The sequence below is a fragment of the Nasonia vitripennis genome (assembly GCF_009193385.2).
Source record: "Nasonia vitripennis strain AsymCx chromosome 4 unlocalized genomic scaffold, Nvit_psr_1.1 chr4_random0007, whole genome shotgun sequence".
Taxonomy (NCBI): Eukaryota; Metazoa; Arthropoda; class Insecta; order Hymenoptera; family Pteromalidae; genus Nasonia; species Nasonia vitripennis.
In genome coordinates this window covers 485044-505846 of record NW_022279643.1, presented here as the reverse complement: position 1 = coordinate 505846, position 20803 = coordinate 485044, and the positions used below count along the sequence as shown (strand labels likewise).

General features: G+C 39.1%; 1 protein-coding gene across 1 annotated transcript in view; it reads right to left on the bottom strand.

Annotated features, from left to right (window-relative positions):
* LOC116417309 (homeobox protein prophet of Pit-1) overlaps positions 1-20803 on the bottom strand; it is a 362559-nt gene that overhangs the window by 193484 nt on the left and 148272 nt on the right. The window contains exon 4 of the mRNA XM_031929979.2: positions 5723-5830. Coding sequence (XP_031785839.1) covers positions 5723-5830 — 108 coding nt within the window. The remainder of the gene's footprint in view (positions 1-5722; positions 5831-20803) is intronic.

Below are 20803 nucleotides of genomic sequence, written 5' to 3'. Positions count from 1 at the left end.
AGAGCTTTTCTTACGGGGATCCACATACAATTGAGAGCCCACCTTACTAGGAATTAGATACACACAACATTCATTCTTTCCACCCAGGATTAGTGTTAAGATCCACTGCGGGAGCGACTAAAGTAACTTCCCCACCAGCCCTTTCGAGCATGCGACAAGGTAGCAATCTTTCGAAGGGCCACTGTTCAGATCATAGCATCCAAAATAGATGCTTACACTCGCAAAATTCTAATTTTGCTTCCTTACTAAGGTAATAGTGATTTTTGGAATTTGTGTAAAAACATGTAGGAAGTGTGTTTTGATGTAGTTTCAGTCGTAAAATAGTGTTTTTAGAAAATGTCCGTATGGATGTTTGTGTGTGTGCGCACGCGCGTGTTTGTGTGTGTTCGTTCGTATACGTCTGTATCTTAACTTCAACTTATAGTGGATTTTGAGCCACCGAGTCTTATTTTCTTTGTTTTAACTAGTCCATAGAACGAAAACAGTCTATTTTCACATTTTGTGGACGATTTTTTTTCTATGGTGATTTTTTAGTTTTGAAATTTCAGTTTTTTCTAATAAAGTTATTGGAAAAGTTAATAAAAGTAAATCGCTTAATATGTACCTAAAAGAGAATAAAATTACCTATTCTTTTACCGCCAAAAATGTGTACTATCATTCGTCGTCCTTTTGTTATATATCATAAAGCGCAATTTTTTTAAATCGTTTTAACTCAAAAATAAAAGTTAAACCTTTTTAAAAAAAAAACCATGATTGTTGAAAGTTATTAGGACTATACACCACTACAATTTAAAGTCATTTTATGGGGCAGATCCTGAGAAAAACACCAAAAACTGAAAAAAGTCGTTTTTCTACGTGACACGATAACTGGAGTAAAAAGGCAATGATCAAGTTCAAATTTTAGATGTAGTTAGCATTATATAGTACTTTGATCCCTTTCTTTGAACTGTTTGTGAAACCAGTTAGTTTCAAAGATATTAGGCTTCAAAATTTTGTTTTTTCCCTGTATACTCTATATAGCTGAAAACTGCATCGCTTAGATCTCAGCTTCTATTTAATGGATTTTAATCTATACCTAGGCTCGTTTATTTTGTTCTTTTTTTTAGCTTTTCGTAAAAAACAAGATTTTTACCTACGCCTGTGCGTTTTTTTTTTCATGGCAATTTTTCGATTATTAGTGATTTTAGACGCGTTCGGCAAACTATCCTAATCATTATAACTCGGAAACTAAATGTTGAACTTTTCTGAAAAAATCATGATTATCAAAGGTTGTTATAACTAGTTAGACTACTTTGATTCCAAGTCCTTCTATGAAGCAGATCCGGAGTCCTGTTTGTTTCTCTTTGGCAATTGGCGCGCGTTATCGTGACGAATGTCAAAATGTACAAAAACTTTAAAGAATTATATGAAAAGTAAACACAATTCTGATATTAAAACAATAAATAATCTTGAAGGAAGCTACGTGCCAAAAAATTGGCAGCGGTATTTGTTGCCATGTTCTAAATGAGAAAGAAATTAAAAATCGAAATTTTGTCTGTGTTATTGCCCATTTTAGGTGCTATCTTCTGGACAGTAGCACATATATGCTATCTTTAATCTTAATGTACTGTAAACTATTATAGTATTTGAAACTTGAGTTTAAATCAGCAGGCGTGCAAAGTTTACACAAGCATTGCAACGAAAGCTGCAGGAATTCTGTAGAAGCTAGGGCAGAGCGTCCTAAGGTCAAGTGAATGAGTCTGAGTGTATGTAGCTAATAGCATCTGTTTATTTTGAGCAAAACGACGCTGGAGTAGGGGAGTTGCTCAAGAAACAATAAAAGTACAACAGCCGTCACCAGCTCCCATAAAGGTCAAAGAGGTGCAAGAGAGGACGACAGACCAGGTTAGCGCGACAATAAAGAAGCCAACGACTTGACAGGGCGCTTAAGTAACGGCATGCGCATCATAAGGTTCGTACGCAGATGGCAGAGCCCTAGTGGAGTTTGCCAACGCTAGAGTCCGAAGCAACTGGATCAGCGTCGCAGTATTCCGCAGAATGTCGGGAACTAACAGTTGTACACTTGAGACAAGGGCCCTGACGTCAGTGACATTTTGTTGTTTCGGATTCCGTAATTTAAGGTTGCAAAACTCTGAATTATCCGCAAACCTATGGCTGTCTATTGTGAGGAACGCGAGAGTTTGAATTTTTCGGGCATCAACTCTTACAGTTCACGAGTATAGTCGCGCAGCATACGGCGTGCGTAAGCCTGTAGGCAGTGAGCGAAAGCGAGATATAATTCTCCGGAGGCGGCAGCCAATAAGCAAGAGCGTGAGCCGGCGGTGTAGTAGAGTCGGCGACAAGCCTCAGCGGCGTGAGCCGCTCGCTCGCTCGTCACTCTCCTGCCTTGCTGGATCTTGAACAAACGTTCATGCAGCAGCTTTTTGGAAAGGATTTCTTTGTTCCTCTTTTGGTGGCGTGTTCTTTTCTGGTCGTCTGAGATTCCCTTGGAGTCGTCGGAGGAAGGATTAAAGTCAGTGGATCAATTTTGATTTTCTCCCGTCAGGCTTTTTCTTGCGGGCTTGTAGCTCCACGTTTCGGGTTTTTACTTTATACAATTCAAGCTAATTTGTGCGCGGCTGTCTTGTGGCTGTCTTTGCTAGATTAAGTTGAACATCTTGGTTACCTTGCAGATAATTCAGGTTCATTTGCGTAACAAGGCCCTCGCTGTAAATTGTCGGACGCAATCAAGCGCTACATTGTTTAGCGTCTGCAGTATTCGCGGGCAATTAGTTAAGTGTGATCGGAGAAAATTGTTGAGGCGGGCAAGAGTGATTATGGATATCTTGAAGTGTAAGTGTGCTTGATTACAACCAAACCTTGGGACGCGCGAGAATCGCGAACAGAATGTATTATCAGTGGTTGCCTTTGCATCTCGGCTATCTTGGCGCAATTTTGATTATTCCGACGCTTATGGTTAGAATACGTTTAAGTTGTTATCTGTGCGGAAATAATGGTCATCTATAAAAATATTGGCTATCTATTGTAGGAAAATTAAAATAAAGTTTCATCGAGTGTCAAAGTGCTGCGCGAGTCAATAGTCGTATAAGTTGTGAAAACCGGATATCTTTAGCGTAGAAAGAGAAAATATAATTTATGAGAAAATCAAACAAACGCATGTTGAAATCGAGTATAAGATCGGTCCAACGTAAAGTGCATTTATCCGTGAACATCCATCTCTTCTAAACCGCGTTTGCGAGACTGAGCTAACCGCGCATTTCCACGTTTTCGGCGAAGCAAAACTTCAGCGCTCGTCGGCGAGTGCCTGGCGCCCCGGTTGTAACCACGAGATTTATTGAGGTGTGGAACTTGTAACGTTGCTCAAAAAAACAAGCAATTTCTCTGCATAATACCCGCATAAAAACTCCCGTTATAAAATTTTATAGAAACATTTAGCCGAAAGTGGGGATGAAATATGCATGTCAGGTTGAAGTGTCGGCTGCAGGTATAGCTGCAAACTTTATTATTATAATTTTCTTGTAAGTTCTATTACCAAACGTACAATACTCCAAGCTCTTGATTTAAGAAATACTTTATCAAGCAAAACTCAAAATGGCTGAGTAATGGGCCCATATAGCTTAACAAAAAAAATTGACTTTTAAAAAAGTAAAAGGTTAGACGAGTTTGATATATTCCGCAACGAAATCACAGATAAAAAAAATAAGATCAATGAAACAAAGTCAAGTTTATTATATTTAATCATAATAAAGCAAAAAAATTGTTTTGTTCAATCAAGGGCTTACTTAACTTAAAGTAAAGTTATATGTAGATTTATTAGGAACAACTCTCAAGATACTTACTGCGTAACTTGTCATGCTCTTTTTATTGTACTTATGATGTTTGTAAAACGTTCTAATACATAAAAAGAAAATTTTAGTTGTTTACCAGAAAACAAAATCAAACGGCATGGTAAGTTACGTAGTAAGTATCTTGAGAGTTATTTCTAATAAATCAACATATAATTTAACTTTAAGTTAAGTAAGCCCTTGATTGAACAAAACATTTTTTTTGCTTTATTATGACTAAATATAATAAACTTGACTTTGTTAGATTGATCTCAGTTCTTTTTAATCTGTAAGTTTGTTGCGGAATATATCAAACTCGCCCAAGCTTTTCTTTTTCAAAAGTCAATTTTTTTTTAGAGATTACAGTCCTTTAAATAAATTTTTTTGCGTATTTCATATTTGCCCTAAAAATAAAATATAAGCATCTTAAGCACGTTTCGACCATGTTTTTTTTGTAACATTTTTATGATTAACATGAAAACACTGATTGTGTCGCAAAATATTTTAATGGTGGCTATGATTGATAATGTACGTTGAAAAAATGTGTATAGGTATAAAGTTTTGCTGTCCACAAATACTATTATTACACTAAGACACCAAAAACTACGGAGCGCACTACTTAGACCTCGTCATTGGCCACCCTGTACACCTAGACGCCGTCCTCATATGATTTATTTTCCTAGACACCTAAAACTACAGAGCGCACTACCTAGATCTCGTCATCGACCACCCTGTACATCTAGATGCCGTCCTCATATAATATATTTTCCTAAACACCAAAAACTACGGTTGTAAAAAAAGCTGCATTCTTGTCAATTTATCGATTGGAAATCATAGTTAAGCATACAAATATGATTATACGCCAAAAAAATTTAGATACAATAATGCAAATATTTGTATTTATTGAATTAAAAATTTGAAAACCCGAAATAGAAATTAACAGTGTCATGGTCACCGCAGGCTTCACACTCGTGGCGCTACCGCGCTACATGATTCTTATGTAGCAATATAAAATAATCTATAAATAGGTGAACAAACGTATTTACTTGATTTTACCTAAATCACTTCTATCATACCACAAAAGGCCTTTAAAATTTACAATAAAAGCAAAAATTTATATAATCTGTATTGATGTTATGGCTATAACTAAGCACTTTGGCACTTAGAGGTCTGAAAATTTTATCCTGCTCGTTTCGGAATAAGCTGGACTAGTAACAGATTTCGGCCAAGATTTAATAAATTATCTGATAGGTTTATCTATTAACACAATAAACGCATTTACGTATAAATCGATACATCCGTACTTGTGCTGATTAACAGAGGAATGGGCGGTGATTCATGTAGACACTGACAGACCTATTTGAAACCTATTTGAAAGTTAGTATAAAAATATTCGTGATTGCTTTATCCAACATCCCTTTATTAAGTCAACTTACACAAAGATTTCGTTTATATGTAAATGCTGGGACAATGGCGCCACTGGGTAGAAAAGAGAGCAGCAATGGATAAGTTACCGTTGCCGATAAGTTATCGACTACGAGAGCTAGTAATCACAATGTTTATGTAGTCCACCTAAGCGTAGGTAGATGGCGTGCGAGCATGTAACATTAAAGAGAGTCAGTGGTGAGCACAGTTAATATGGCTTTTGCAGTGAGCTTTCGAAGAAGGGTGGTTCTCGTTGCTTGCTCCGGTTTCCTATATACTCAGTATTCTATGAGCCTTAGGTTTATATTCTACAAGTGTCTTTCTCACCACCTTACTCACTCTGGGTCACAATTCTTACTCAGTTTCGTACTAACCACCGTGGACCATATTAGTGTATATGTTTATGGTTGATTTTGCCACATAATATGAAATTTTACATATAAAGATCACTTTTACGAGGAAAAAATACAAACCTGAATTCTTGCTTCATTTAGTTTTGTTGTTCTAGCTAGCTCTTCCCTGCAGTAAATATCTGGATAATGTGATTTTGCAAAGGCCGATTCCAGCTCGGCAAGTTGCTCCTACAAGGAAATAAATAGAGTTTGAATGATAGAAATAATATTTAACGATGATTCACCTTTGCCAATCTATCTAAGAACATAATTTCATGTTTACGTAAACTGAAGATAGAATAGAACCGCTGTTAACCGAATCAGCAATATGTTTTATTTTAAGATAAGATAATGTAGATAATCAGTAAATACAAAAAAAAATTATTAATTTCTATAACTTTTGGATAATAAAAGATCCAACTATCAAGGCAAATCTGTAAATCAAGAAAAATAAATCAAGCCATAGAAATTTCAGTGATGAAAAATTCTAGTAGAGTGGGCTATTGGATTGATATAATAGACTAATTTCAGCTAATCATATCCATGTTGGGAATGAAATTTGGTCTAGTGATTCATACATACATACATGCATCAATACATTTATTTATACATACATTTTCTAAAACGTATTTTTTAGAAATTCAGGAACCTCGAAAACATCGAAATCTTTGATATCAAAATTTTCACCATCACAAAACTTTCTTCTTTGCATTTGGACAAAAAAAAATAAACCCTGAATCTATGGGTAGTAATGTTAATTTTTAGTAAATAAACTTTTGTGACGTATATAGTCAAATAGCAGAATTGGCTTGAACAGCAGTAAAGACTAAAATCAATGGTTTTTTAGTAATTTTTTAACGGTCGCTAACTTGTCAGTTTTTAGACGATTAAGGCCCACTGACTCTCAAAATGTTTGTTTTGGGAAGGGCTCCGTCACCTGCATCAGCTGTCTTACGGTGCGCGGGCCGACTTTCACGCCCTGTCGAGGTGAATGGTTGCTGCTGCTACGCCAACGTTGCTTGTCGTCTTCTTGCGTCTCTCACTCGCAAGTCAGCGACGTGCGTAGTGCTTTTCGTCCGTCGCGGCCACTGCTCCGTCTCTCGTCGTTTACTCGGAAAAATAAACGACAAAATTACTCTTATGCACTCTTTCTTATTCACACAGCCTTGAGACGCTCCACCCCGACGCTCCAAACCTCATTGTTGCACGGCGAAATTTCGCCATGTTACACAATGTATTTAAAATTATGGCTCGCATAACTTATACCTATACCTCGTCATCCCCAATCCTAAAGACTTAGATATTGCACACATATCTAAAGTAAAAACTACGGAGCACACCTCCTAAATCCTATAATCGGCAAGTGAAAACGTTAAACACTATGCCTGATGTTTTTATCCTTTAGGCTCTTCTTTTCTTTCTATTCGCCGTGTCATGGACGCACCTAAATACATTATACCCGCATGAGCCAGTAACATGTTTCAGATTTCTTCATTCTTGCTATTTCCTTTGTAGAAGAAGCAGCTCAGTTCCATCTAGAATTTAGCAGTGCGGTCTACGTCTCCTCCGTACTTTAAGTAGAGGGTAGTCTGATCTAAGCCCTTGCATTCGTCCTTCGTCCTTCGGAAATACTCAACTTCGACACCTACGTTCCTCTGCATGATGTGTAAACGTAGGTAACTGAGAGAGTCTGGGCTCAACTCAGTTACCTACGTTTCTCAGCATCGGTCTGATGAGCACTAAGAAGTACTCAACCCTAACTCCTACGTTCCTCTGCATCGGGCAGGGGAGTGGGAACCTAACTCTGTGATCTACGTTCCTCTGCATCAGTCCGGGAAGCGTTTCGTATCTACCTAGTGGCCTTCGTCTAGCAACAGTTTTACTCAGCTATTTCGCCTTGTCCTTCCCTTCAATTCTCTTCGTCATTTCTAACCTTCTTGAGAATGGTCCCTACGTAGTTGTTCATGTGCGCGTGCGTGTGTGTGTGTGGGTGTACAAAATTGATAAAGCCAGATATAAGTAAATAATATCAATAATTATGTTAGACTTAGAGAAAGATCAAGGTCAAAGATTAATGGTTTTGACAAAGATCAAGGTTTACGACGGGGTAACCGTCTGTGTAGAAAAGTCCTCTCTCTCTTTTCCCCATGTTGCTCTCTATCCGAACTGCCCATGAGTTGATACTCATAATTATTGGTATGCATTTTAGATAGAAAAGAGCCGAGAAACAGCCGAGTAGCCGTAAGCCCGCACGGGAGAGAGAGAGAGAGAGATACCAGCCGTAGTCGCCGCCGGGAGGGGGAAAACCTCGCGCCAGGCCGAGGCAGCACATACTATACTGTTACTTGTATGTGTGAAGCATTGAGAGTGTGTGGAAAGAATATTCACCAATGTAACTTAACGAATTAATTATTGTAACTTATGGTATGAGAGTTGGTATGCTATAGAGTGAAAACTCAACGATCGCACGAGAAAGTGTATGTAAAATCGTCAAATGTAACGGCACTAGACCGATAACTATGTATTGCGTTTGTGTGAGTACTCTAGGGAGGTGTACCGTCGCGCCTCGGCCAGAGAATTCGCCCACTTGATTTTTCGTCGCAGCCCAGAGAACATCCCTACGGTTTGACCAGACATTTGTTTATCGAGAGTAGAGTAAAATATAAGAGTGCGTTATCCTGTCGATATTGTTATAAGAACGAGGGAGAGGTACGAGAGAGAACTTCAGCCGGAAGGTAGTGTTTAATGGTAATATTTATAATATATATTGAGTGTGAGAGGAATAAGCCGGACGTTGCGAAAGGCGGAGCGTTACTGCCTCGTGGCAACATTTTTGACGAGCCGAGATTTGTAGTACCGGATAACTGTGTGAGCGTTGTGTGCGAAAACGGAAATTGTAGCTAGTAGAATATATCACCTTAGAGCCTCGCGTTTATTATATTACAGCCGGTTTTTTTTTTTGTAAGTAAAGATTTGTGAAGTGATAATCAGTCGAGTGGTCTAAGCTTATTACTTCCTATTTTCCCGATCGAACTCCCTCGGAGAATAGAGTCTCGTAACTAGCCGGAGACGCGACCCCAAAACGTTCGCAGATAAATCGTCCGACCTGGCGCCTTCGAAATAAATACGGCCGGGCGTTAGTAGCTAATCACTGTTGCAAAGGAAAATAACGAGAGAAAAACACCTCGTTACAGTGGCTGCCTAATGTGTGGGGCACGGTCGTGGAAAATAATTTACCAGTGATAGTGTTCAGTGCGCGAGATTTTGAAACGTGGCACCAATTTCGTTCAAAGTTAATCGTGAGCCGTGTCTAACTAAAATCAAGTGTATAAATAATTCCAATGAAGCAGAGAGTTGTATGATACTGCCGGAAAAATTTAAATTTTATTCGTGTAACCGCCAGAGAAAAATTTACTCGCCACGTGCTGACAGCCGCCGTGATCGCAAAAACTGGGGTTCTCAAATGTAAAATCATGGTTTACCTCAGTGCTCTTTTTCGATTATAGCCTAACAAAAGACGAGTTTGTGCATTGCTCTAACAGTCGGTTGAGTGTGCAAATTTTTCCCAACACGCAGTAGTGGAAATTCTGCCGAAAATCACTCGCCACGTGTCGATAGTCGCTGGGAGTGTAAAAACTGGGGTTCTCACAAGTGAAATCATGGTTTACAGAATTACGCCCTTTTAAACTTTACAGTGGCAATATACGGGTTTATTAATATTTTTACGGCCAATTGTGAGTGCAGAATATTTTCAGATTTAATACGAAGCCGAATTAAATTTTTTTTGCCTTCTTGCAAAATTCAAGTTGTAGTAGTTGAGAGAAAATTAACGTTTGACGGACCCGTTTTAAAATTTTTTTTTTCTTTTGCCTCGTTTAGAATTATAAAGGGATTCGAAACGAAGAAAATAAATTTTTTTTTGTCGTGAAAATTTACAGCCGTAATTTTCCGAAGAATAATTGGAGTTATAGAATTTTTAAAATACCGAGCAGTAGTTGAAGACGTCGAGAGTTGAAAAATAATTTTGTTTTTTTTCCCCTTTGTTGATTTGTTTGTTGAGAGAGTAGAAGCCGATAAGAATAGTGAAGAAAATTTTCTTTTGCCTATAGTCGCTTGATAATTGCTTAAAACAATCATTTTAGCCGAACAAAATTTTTTTTGAGAATTCAATGTCGGGAAAAATTTTGTGATAGCCTGTTTGACTTGATTGGAAAGTTTTAAACTAAGATTCAATTCTAGCCATACTGCCGACTATCCTTAACCCCGAACGAGTTAATAAACAAATTTTGTGGCCCGATTGCGAGTCGAATCAAGCACTAGCAATGAAAGAAAATTAATTTACCCACTTTACTATTTAATTGCAATTGATGCAATTCATACCGATTGCACATGAATAATTATAAGTATTAATTGAAATGTATTTTTATGCTCATAATAATTTTGAATTATAATTTATACACATGTACGTTTTGAAACCGAAAAAGTTGCGTACCAGCCAGACGATTAATTCGACAACTATTGTTTGCCTTTTCTGCCGAAAAATCCAAGTTAAGAAATTGGTCGAAGCTTGAAACGTTTTGAAATTAATAGTTGGAAACAATACTGTGAATCCTATCTACGAAATCGGTAAGTTGTCTCAATTAAAGCATTGTGATCGAGTTGTACGTCGGATCGTGACGACGAAAATAATTATTTTCCATACTGTTCATTTTACAAAAGTTTGAGTCATATAACGAAATTGTAGACACGTGATACAGAGTTTGTGTCGTACGTCAAAGCTGAGACCGGAACTTTTAAAATTTCTTAAAGTATTGAGAATAATTGCTACTGCGTCGTGGTTTGAAACTTGATTCAAATTCGTTTTCGAAGAATTCATTTACGGTGTAAATAATTATTTTGTTGTTGTTGAGAATTGATCAGAGATTTTAGGGCGCATGATTCGGATCTTTAAACAATTATTGCTTTTAGAATCGACGTATGAAATTTAAACCGGACTAAGCATTTATTTTGTGAAATTGTCGGTAGCAGAAAATCCGTCGAAATAAGCAAGCGAGCATTGTTGAGGTCGAGATTCTAGATAGTGAACGAATTCGAATTTGTGCCCGAAAATTTCCTTATTTTTTTTTGTTTACCTTTGTACACGCTTGTAGCGAACTAGTCGGCTGAAAAATTTGATTCCAAGAATTTACTGTCAGACTTGTCGAATTTCTGCCTGAACCTTTTCGTTATTTTTGTTTACGTTCACGCTAAGTAAAGTACCCGCTGTTTGTATCGAACTAGTTAACGAATATTCGATTCCAAGAATTTACTGCCAGATCTTCCGAAATTACTGCCTAATTTACAACCAAAATTTTCCGCCTTGAGTCATGTTTACTGCCGAGACCAGCAACGATTTGTCAGTCACAGCCAATGTTTAATATTGTCAGACTTGAGAGAAGAAATTACAGCTGAGCAAAAATCCAAGCTGCTGTTTCGACGTTAAAATGAGTTCTCATTCAGAAATTATGTCAAAATTACGGAAGAGTCCAGAGGTGAGGAATCTCAGTCGAGAAATCCGAAAACTACATACAACCGAGTTGAAAGCCAGATTACGATCGCTGGGCGCTAACACGAATGGCCCTAAGGATTTACGCCAGGACAGATTGCTACGTGCAGTACTATGGTGCACCGGCTACCAAAAGTCAGTGCCATGGTACGATTGGGACAACGCCAAAGAGGAACCAACTCAATCGTCGGAAAATTTCACGAGTAGGCGCAATTCCAAGAGAAAACATGAACAAACGTATGGAGAAGAAACCGAGAAAATTCGAGTAACGAAGATGAAATCGCGTAGTGATTATGTTGATAGAGGTCAAGACCACGAAAACCAAGACAGTTCCAGCAAAGCCAAGCCTCAGCATCAGAAAGAGAAGGTGTCGAAGAAGAAGATTCGAAGACTACGTGGTCGAGTTAGAAGTCGAAACCGAGATCGAAGCCAGAGTTCTAACAGTAGTTCAAGTCGAAGCAGCCGTAGTCTGAGCAGTAGCAGCAGCTCGAGCAGCAGCAGTTCGACGAGCAGCAGTAGTTCAAGTCGAAGCAGCAGCAGTTCAAGTCGAAGCAGCCGCAGTCCGAGTAGTAGCAGCAGCTCGAGCAGCAGCAGTTCGACGAGCAGCAATAGTTCAGGTCGAAGTAGCAGTAGTTCGAGTCGAAGCAGTTGGAGTTCAATTAGTAGTCGTTCTAACAGCCGTGCAAGCCGAAATTCAAGTAGTAACAGCCGGAGCAGCAGCATTAGCAGTTTCGACAGCCGCTATCTAGAGCCAGAGTCGGATAGTGCTAAGAAGATTGCTGAGCCAGTAATTTACAGCTCGCCATTTGAGGATTGCCAAGTCTGTGGTTTCAAGGACGTAGTCTTTCAGAGCTGCCCAAACTGTGCAGAACTGAGAGTACTGTTGGGAAATGGCAACGCGGGAGCAACTCAGAGGTCGATGCTACCCGCACTGTCTCACAACAGACCTCTGTTGAAGTGCAGAAAACTGGGCATGCGAGGTCTGCGTTGCAGAGAGGTATGCCAGTTTTGGGAGGGGGAGGGAGTGGTCCAAGCCCACTAGTGTCGCCAGAGAAGAAGCTGAGAAGGAAACATCAAGAGATAGGGAAAGGAGATGTAGAAGAAGAGGAGAAATTTTTGGTGGACGAAGAGAAATTTAGTGTAAAGAAGAGAATTTTCGTAGAAAGGAGAAATTGTGTAGAAGAGAAGAAGAAGTGTCGTGTAGAAGAGAAGAAGAAAGGGTTTGTAGAAGAAGATAAGGAGGTTTTAGTTGAGAAGAAAGAAGAGAAGTGTCTGCCGGACGCTAACGTAACCCGTTGGCCGAACCGCAGAGTTGCGGTTGAGAAGAAAGAAGAGAAGTTGCTGCCGGACGCTAACGCAACCCGTTGGCCGAACAGCAGAGGTGTAGCTGAGAAGGAAGATGATAAGTTGTTGCTGAACGCTAACGTAACCCGTTGGCTGAATAGCAAAGTTTTAGTTGAGAAGGAAGATGAGAAGTTGTTGCTGAACGCTAACGCAACCCGTTGGCCGAACAGCAGAGTTGTAGAAGAGAAAGAGTTGTTTGAAGAAGAGAAAGAGAAAGTTTTTGTAGAAGAGAAAGAGAAGTTGTTTGAAGAAGACGAAGAGAAGAGTAGTAGAGGTAGTGCAGAGAAGTCGAATCTTGAACTGATTCCAACTTCGAGTTTACCATCGCCCATGGTTACAGATCACTGTGAAGATACGAAAGCACAGCCAGTCATGTTGAGTCCAGCAGCTAACAGCCGTGGCAGGATTAGGGAAACCCTAGCTCAATACGAGAGGAAGAACGAGTCGGTCGAGGAATCGACATTCTTACCACTTACAAAATTGCAGACTAGAACCCAACCTCAACCGGCGTTACAGCCTGATCAAGTTAACAGACAAGATGCCAGTAGTACTTCAGGTTTTCAGCCAGATGATAAAATCAAGAAGTGTTCGGAGTCAGCATTCCTGAATGAAGAGAAAATGCGTTGTAGAAGAAGAATGTTGGAGAGTGATGAAGAGAAGAAGACGTATGCGAATGCTGACGCAACCCGTCGGCTCAGCAACATCGTAGTCATGAAGCCAAGGACAACTGCTAGTGCTGTTACAGCCTGGCCGTCCAGTAGTGACGACGAGGAGGAGAAGAAGAATAGTAGATGTAGAGCAGTGAAGTTATGCAGTAGTGTGATTCCATCCTCAAGTAACGATTGTCTATCATCACATAAGGCTACCGATCGCCGTGAAGATACGAACGTACAACCAGTCCAGTTAAAATCAGCAGCTAACAGCAGTGGTCGAATAATGGACTCAATAGCTCAAGACGAGGTGAAGAACGAGTCGGGAGAGAACCCGAGGGATTCATCGCTCTCAATATTGCAGCCCAGAGCCAATTTTCAGCCGTTGTTACAGCCTGACCGAATCAACAGACAAGATGCCAGTAGTACTTCGGGATTTCAGCCAGATGGTGCAATCAAGAAGACTTTGGAAGCCTCATTCGCAGATGAAGGAGAAGTGTTGGAGCAGAAAGATGTTGAAGAGAAGATCAAGAAAGAAAACATGGACGAGCAGACGAAGGAGGAGGTCGTGGGTTCGATGGTTGGAGTGGAGAGAGAAGATACTTGTGAACCTCTCAAGGACGAACTTACTGCCTGGGCCCTAACCGTAAATGAGCCAGAAACGCCAGAAGTGCAGCACTCGTGTCTTGAGCCAGCTCATGAAGAAGAGAGAGATTTGAAAGCCAAAAAGGAGAGAAGAGTTTTCGTTTGGACAGAAGTCAGTTGCCGAACGGTTTTCGATCGAGGAAAAAGTCTCAAGGAAGTATACGTAGCAACCACGATCACTATGGCCACCAATAAAGGCGTTTGGCCAGAGGACGTAAGGAGAGGTACATATCGAGCCCTCTTCAATCGCGGCCGGAATCATAGCCAAACTTACAGCCAGTTACAGCCAGTAAAGTGAGTTTCCTCATCTAGACCGGGTTTCTCAACCCAAACTTTGTTGACTTTTTTTTTTTATTCATTGTATAAGCTAATCAAGCCATTCTTACAGCCCTGCAGTCTCGAGATGGTAGTGTGAGGAGGAGAGAGAGAGAGAGACATATATTTTCCTTCCTTTGTAGTGTAAAACTGAAACATTCAGAGTATGTTTAGTTTTGGGAGGGGGAATACGACGGGGTAACCGTCTGTGTAGAAAAGTCCTCTCTCTCTTTTCCCCATGTTGCTCTCTATCCGAACTGCCCATGAGTTGATACTCATAATTATTGGTATGCATTTTAGATAGAAAAGAGCCGAGAAACAGCCGAGTAGCCGTAAGCCCGCACGGGAGAGAGAGAGAGAGAGATACCAGCCGTAGTCGCCGCCGGGAGGGGGAAAACCTCGCGCCAGGCCGAGGCAGCACATACTATACTGTTACTTGTATGTGTGAAGCATTGAGAGTGTGTGGAAAGAATATTCACCAATGTAACTTAACGAATTAATTATTGTAACTTATGGTATGAGAGTTGGTATGCTATAGAGTGAAAACTCAACGATCGCACGAGAAAGTGTATGTAAAATCGTCAAAATAATAGCACTGAGCCATTGACTATGTAGTGCGCATGTGCGAGAAACTATGCGAGGCTTCACGTCGCGAGTCGGCGAGAAGACTCGCCCACTTGGATTGCGGACTCAGCCCAAAAAGCACGCTAGCTTTGGGGCTCACAAAAAGGTAGAGTTGTATGCGGTATGATAGAGACTTGTATTTCCGCAGTAGCCCAACAAGCAGTCCTCCGGGATTTTCGTAGTAATTTGAAAGGTCGTGATATAAGTTTAGTTTTTGCGTTGTGAGTACGAGAGAGAAGGACGAAAGAAAGTGTGGTTCAGTCTGCAAGCCGGAAGGTAGTACTTTGTACTAAATTACCACAATCCTTGTGATATTTTGTCTACTTAAGAAATAAAGTCGGAAGTCGTGAAAGTCGGAGTTTCTGCCCGTTGTAGTTAGCTGATCAGCCGAGATTAACATTACCGCGGAATTGTGAGAGTGTTATGAGAAAAGCAAGCTTAGCGAGTAGTGCTTAATTATTGCCATTGAGTTACGTTCCCGAATAATATTGACAGTCGAGATTACCGCCGGAGTTATTTCATTAAAAGTCGTAAAGTGTTATCAAAACGAGGGATTTGTACTTATTTTTCCTTATTTTTCCCACGACCGAATCTCCTCAGAGTACAAGAGTGCTCTAGTAGCCGCGGCAAAGCGGTTGAGAAGGTAAAGTAGTCCGACCTGGCGCCCCTTTTTCCTTCGTATAAATACGGTCGGACGTGAGTCAGTATTAATTAATTAACGTAAAATCTACCTCGTTACAGGTTACAATTAAAAAATAATAGTTAAAATAAAAATTTTGTAGGGATATGTAAAATACATATAACACTTTGTAATACATATCTGTGACTTATTGATTTGTCACATTTTTTAGAAAATAACAGTTACACGTGGCGTAAAAACGTCAAAATTTTAGTAAGCATGCTCATCTTGGTCAAAACCAACGCATAACACAATGACGTAACCCCATGATATAAAAACTTAAGTACAGCAAAACGACTTAAGCCCACTGTGAAAACTTTTACAGTTATTTTATTAAATCATCATTTAGATTCACCGCTTTATTACAAGCTCACTTTGTTATTTTTTCATTAAATACTAGCAAACAATTAAGTACATTTTTGTTTATAAAATATTTTTCATGTTACGTGCACGAAAAAGGCCACTTTCCATGCATGTAAAATGAATGGAAAATCGAGTTTTTCTTAGCAGCGGGAAAAAACTACTCCCTTAAAAGAAAAAAGTCTTTTCCTCCCAAAGGAGTAGTTTTTCTCATTCTGCAGCCTATATCCGATGGATGTGTGTGTGTCTAAATGGGTATTTCAAAATTTTAGAAATTTCGAATCGCAGTATAAGAGAGAGAGAGAGAGAGAGAGAGAGAGAGAGAGAGAGAGAGAGAGAGGGAGGGAGGGAGAGAAAGAGAGAGAGAGAGAGAGAGAGAGAGAGGGAGGGAGAGAAAGAGAGAGAGAGAGAGAGAGAGAGAGAGAGAGAGAGAGAGAGAGAGAGAGAGAGAGAGAGAGGGTCTAATCCCCTTCCTAGGCCATTTCCCTGCTTGTGCATTTCTTATGCTTATTATTCTTGGAAATTCGGTTCCTGCTGCTAGTCGGCTTCTCCTCTTTCGGCTGTTTGTTGTCGTTCCGAGTCGTGCCATGCCCTGCTTTGAGGTATTCGACTGCTTGTTTGCACAGCTGTGGAGTGCTGGTGGCTACTGCTTGATTCTTGCTTTTCGGTGAAGTATATTCGTAGCTTATGTCGCTTTTATTTGAGTGCATATATATGACCGTTTGGTTTTTTGTAATCGGGCTGCCTCTCTCCTTCTTTTGCTGGGCAGGGTATAGAAGACTTCTGGCTTGTGGCTGGTGCAGGGCGTTACGCCTTTGCGTGTATGTGTGGATCGGCGTGGTTTCTTGTTAGTGCATATCTTATAGATGTCTGTGTGTGCGTTTCTTGTAGCTTGTAGTGCTTGTTTTATGATGCTGTGATTTGGGGATTCGCGCTCTTGTTATACTTTTGTTGCTGATTATTCAAATTGGTTGTCATTAATTTCGATAAAGTCTCTCTTGATTTTGTCGTCTCTTGTCTTCTCGCATTTCTGTATAATGTATTCTATTGAATTTAAGTGAGTCATCATGCTCTCTATGCCGTTTGGTCTCTTTATTTATGCTATTGTCGTCAGCTGCTCCCTCACTTACGCTGTAACTCAGTGGGACTCTAACTATTTTAATATGAGTTTTGTTATTATTTTAAACTGAAAGTAGAAATGCGAAATTTTTTAGCATTTCACACTTTGCCAAAAAACCACAGACTAATAGCAAGCTAAGTTAATACTAGCGATAACCCTGGAAAGAACATAATCGAACGATTAGCTATTGGTTTGCTGAATGGGAAAGCTTCGGGACCTTTTTCCTATTATATTATCAGGAGCATTGGCTAACTGATTGCGCTTCCTTAATAATCTCTGTATTGCTTTCTCCAAGAGAAAGCTTTGTGACGGTGAGAATTTCTATATCAAAGATTTTGATAGACTTCGATGTTTTCTAGGTTCCTGAGTAAGGAAAAGTGGTTTTTGAAAAATGTATGTCTGTATGCATGTATGTATTTATGTATGTATGTGCGTGTGTTCGCGAAAATGGTTATCACTATTCCCTAACGCATTTAAATTTTTCGCTGAAACTTCACAGGTTTATCAAGTATGATCTAATAAAGAAATAATTAAATTGTGGAGCCGATTCACAAAGATAAAGCGTGTTAAAATAAAACATTAATTTTTTTTTTTTTATAACTCCCAAATGCAATTGTACTTTTTGCTAAAACTTTACAGGTTCATTAAGTTGCAACGGCCACGTTTTGGGCCCATGCAGGTACGGCCCTGAGCTACCAGCCCAGGAGCGCAGGTACAGGGGTGCGTCGTTCTCTCTCTCTCTCTCTCTCTCTCTCTCTCTCTCTCTCTCTCTCTCTCTCGCCTACACAGATCCCATTCAAGTATTGATCGCGGGAGAGCGGCCGACGCAACAGAACTATGCCGAAAACGAGATTTCGTCCGCTGCGCATACCCCCCCTCCAAGCATTCCTGTTTCGCTCGCAGCCCCGCTGACTAGCACGAGCGCAGCAGCGCTCACTTTCTCCCCAACCTTTATGCTGACTATATCTCTCGTTGCGTTATCTAGTGCGACGAAGCCACGTGGAGGAGGAGTCCAGCGGAAAGCCCGGATCCAGCCGTTTCAGTTGCAGCCTCGCCTCGCCGCTGGTTTCTCCGTCGTAAATTTTAACAGTAATTTATTTTTGTTACTTGCTTTGGCTAACTCTTTTTTTTCGCACCCGGAAATCTCTCTTGTAGACTGATCCGGGGAGTTATTCCCATCCTGGGAATACTCTGCATATATGCTAATATAATAACCCTGCCTCGGACAGGTACAAAAAGACAGCTGTCGCTGTCCGGCTGGTGGTGATCATATCACGTCCCAGTGGTTGCCTATGGACGCAATTCGCGTTTTTTTATTCGTATCACTAATCGTATCATCATAACCTCTCGTGTACCTAACAAATAATGATCACGAGGCGAATGCTTCATCATATCACATAAATGTATGAATAATCTCTGTTCCTTGTTCATCTTACGCTGGTGATTAAATTTACACCCTTTTCGTTGCCGTATAATTTCTATAACAACAATTTTAATTTCGTACAAAATCACAACTTATTTTCCCTATAATATCCGTTTAGAAAGCCAGGTTCTTCCCTGAGGTCACGGTAAGGCCAAATAAGTTGTTTTCCTTCGACAATTCTTAAAGTCTCAGTACTAGTAATATCATCACAGGTCATTTCAAACAAGTAATAGCTTTTCTTTGTAAAACATCTCTCATAATAAATTCAGTATTAGCATTTCACATCTCAATAACCCTTTCACTACTTTTTTGCACATCTAACTACATTTCATCTATTAAAAACAATATTTATTTAGTTTCCACATATCCAGGCCAATATATTTCCACTCTATTATTGTATTTGTATATTCTGCGATTCAATTCATCGATTTCTTTCTTGCCTATATTCGATCGAATCAACATTTGTAACCATTATTATGGTTATGTTAGCCGAGGTTGTTAGTTGATACAGATATCCTTCATTCGTAATAAGTTTCCAATTTGATTTTTTTTTTGGCTTCATAAATGAAGTGAATAAAGGCTGCCAGCCACAAGCATTATACAAACAGATATATTTGTAACATTTATTTGACCACCTGTATCCCATCTACTCCTGATCATATCTGCGCCACAAGTCTCTATTAATCATATTGATATAAAATTTTAAGATCTTTTCTTGAGCTCGAACTAACTTATTGTTAATTTTTCGCGATATATAACGTCTTGCTTTCAACACACTAGTTATTCTCCCTTAAGAGGATAGAAATAAATTCAACTCACTCTAAATAATTTCTCTAAGCAAATAACGCGAAAATAACAATGTTTCAAAGTATATCCTAATAAAGAACTGATCAGATTTTTGAGCTGATTGATATAAATAACGTGTTTTTTAAATTTCTTTCAAATATTAAAAATTGAAAAACAATTGTTTTTATTAATTATTGTTAGTTATGTAGGAACTGTTAACTCTTCGTAGTTTTTTGAATCGCTCCAATCAGAGCTCTTGATTTATAAAAACCAATCAATCGGGTTGCGTCATTTAAGAACGTTTCGCAAAAATACCTTACCGCCGAGTGCACATGAGTACGTCATTAGCTCAGTGGTAGAGCACGCGCCTTGAGATCTCAGGGATGTTGGGTCAAATTACCCTCGTCGCTTTACTTTTGTATAATTTAGTTCCCAAAAACCCAGTTACAATCTATTTTAATGCTATTTGTTCATAAAATAAAACTTTACATTAGCTGTTTGAAGCTGGTACAGGTTTCGAAATTGTTTAGTAGTTATCTTTGCATCGTGTGTAACAAATTCTAAAATTTAAGAGCATGGTGGTCATGAACAATGCTATTATCAAAAATTTTCTTTTACGATTTTGAAAAAATTGAATAGTGTTCTTTGATCAATTTTAAGACGTTTTTATTCTTAAGAAATTTTTCCTAAAGTCCATATAAATTAAGAAAAAAATTACTGAAGATTAAAAGTAAAATTTATTGTTTCGAACGCCATTTTGTATGAATAAAAATTTTTTTTGTCAATCTTAAGCCGATAACTTTTAGTTTTGGGTCCATGGACACGTTTATTTATTGGTATTAAGTATGTAGAAAATGCATAAGCTAAAATAAATTTCTTAAAAAATTTTTTTTAATAAAAAATAGTTTTTTTTTTAATTAGCAATTTTCACATAAAAAACTCATTTTCGGAATTTCTAACTATCACTATTCGAAAGAGCGACCTTTAAAACATGGGGTACAGAATGTTCTTGATTTCTTTCAAAAATATTTATCTAATCTGACTTCTTATATTTGTTTCCAAACAGCTTTTTTAGTTTCAAATTCGCGTCTAGATTCACATTTGTTCAAGCCGCAAAAACATGTGCTTAACCTTAAATTTGCCACGTGCTCTATACTAGCACATCACCGCGGTTTTCACTTGTTGACTTCAATTAACCGACATCGTACTTAAATCTCAATTAATTTTCAAAATTCGTCCTATTGTTTAGTACCTGACGACTTTATTTTCGTCGCTAAGCATATATTTTTTGACTTTAACCTCTTTTGACCGGTTAATCTTCACTTGGAAATTTTCATTATTCGGCAGCATTTCGACACGAAAATTCGAATTCCATGCTTTACATGCATATAATTTTTCTAAAGAATTTTCTCCCTCAATTTTTCTAAATAGCGCAGGTAAATGGCGTACGAGCATATAGCATCGGAAAGAGGGAACTAGACGGGTATATAAGAAGCCCCGGAGCCAGTGGCAAGAATTGATGATCTGGCTCTCACACTGAGCACTTGACGAAGGGTAGTTCTTGTCGCTTGCTCCGGTATCCTCCATACCTAGTAGTCTATGAGCCTGAAACGGTCACGACTTATCTCGGTCCTGTAGTAATTAATTTTATGTAAGAATACAAAATCTATT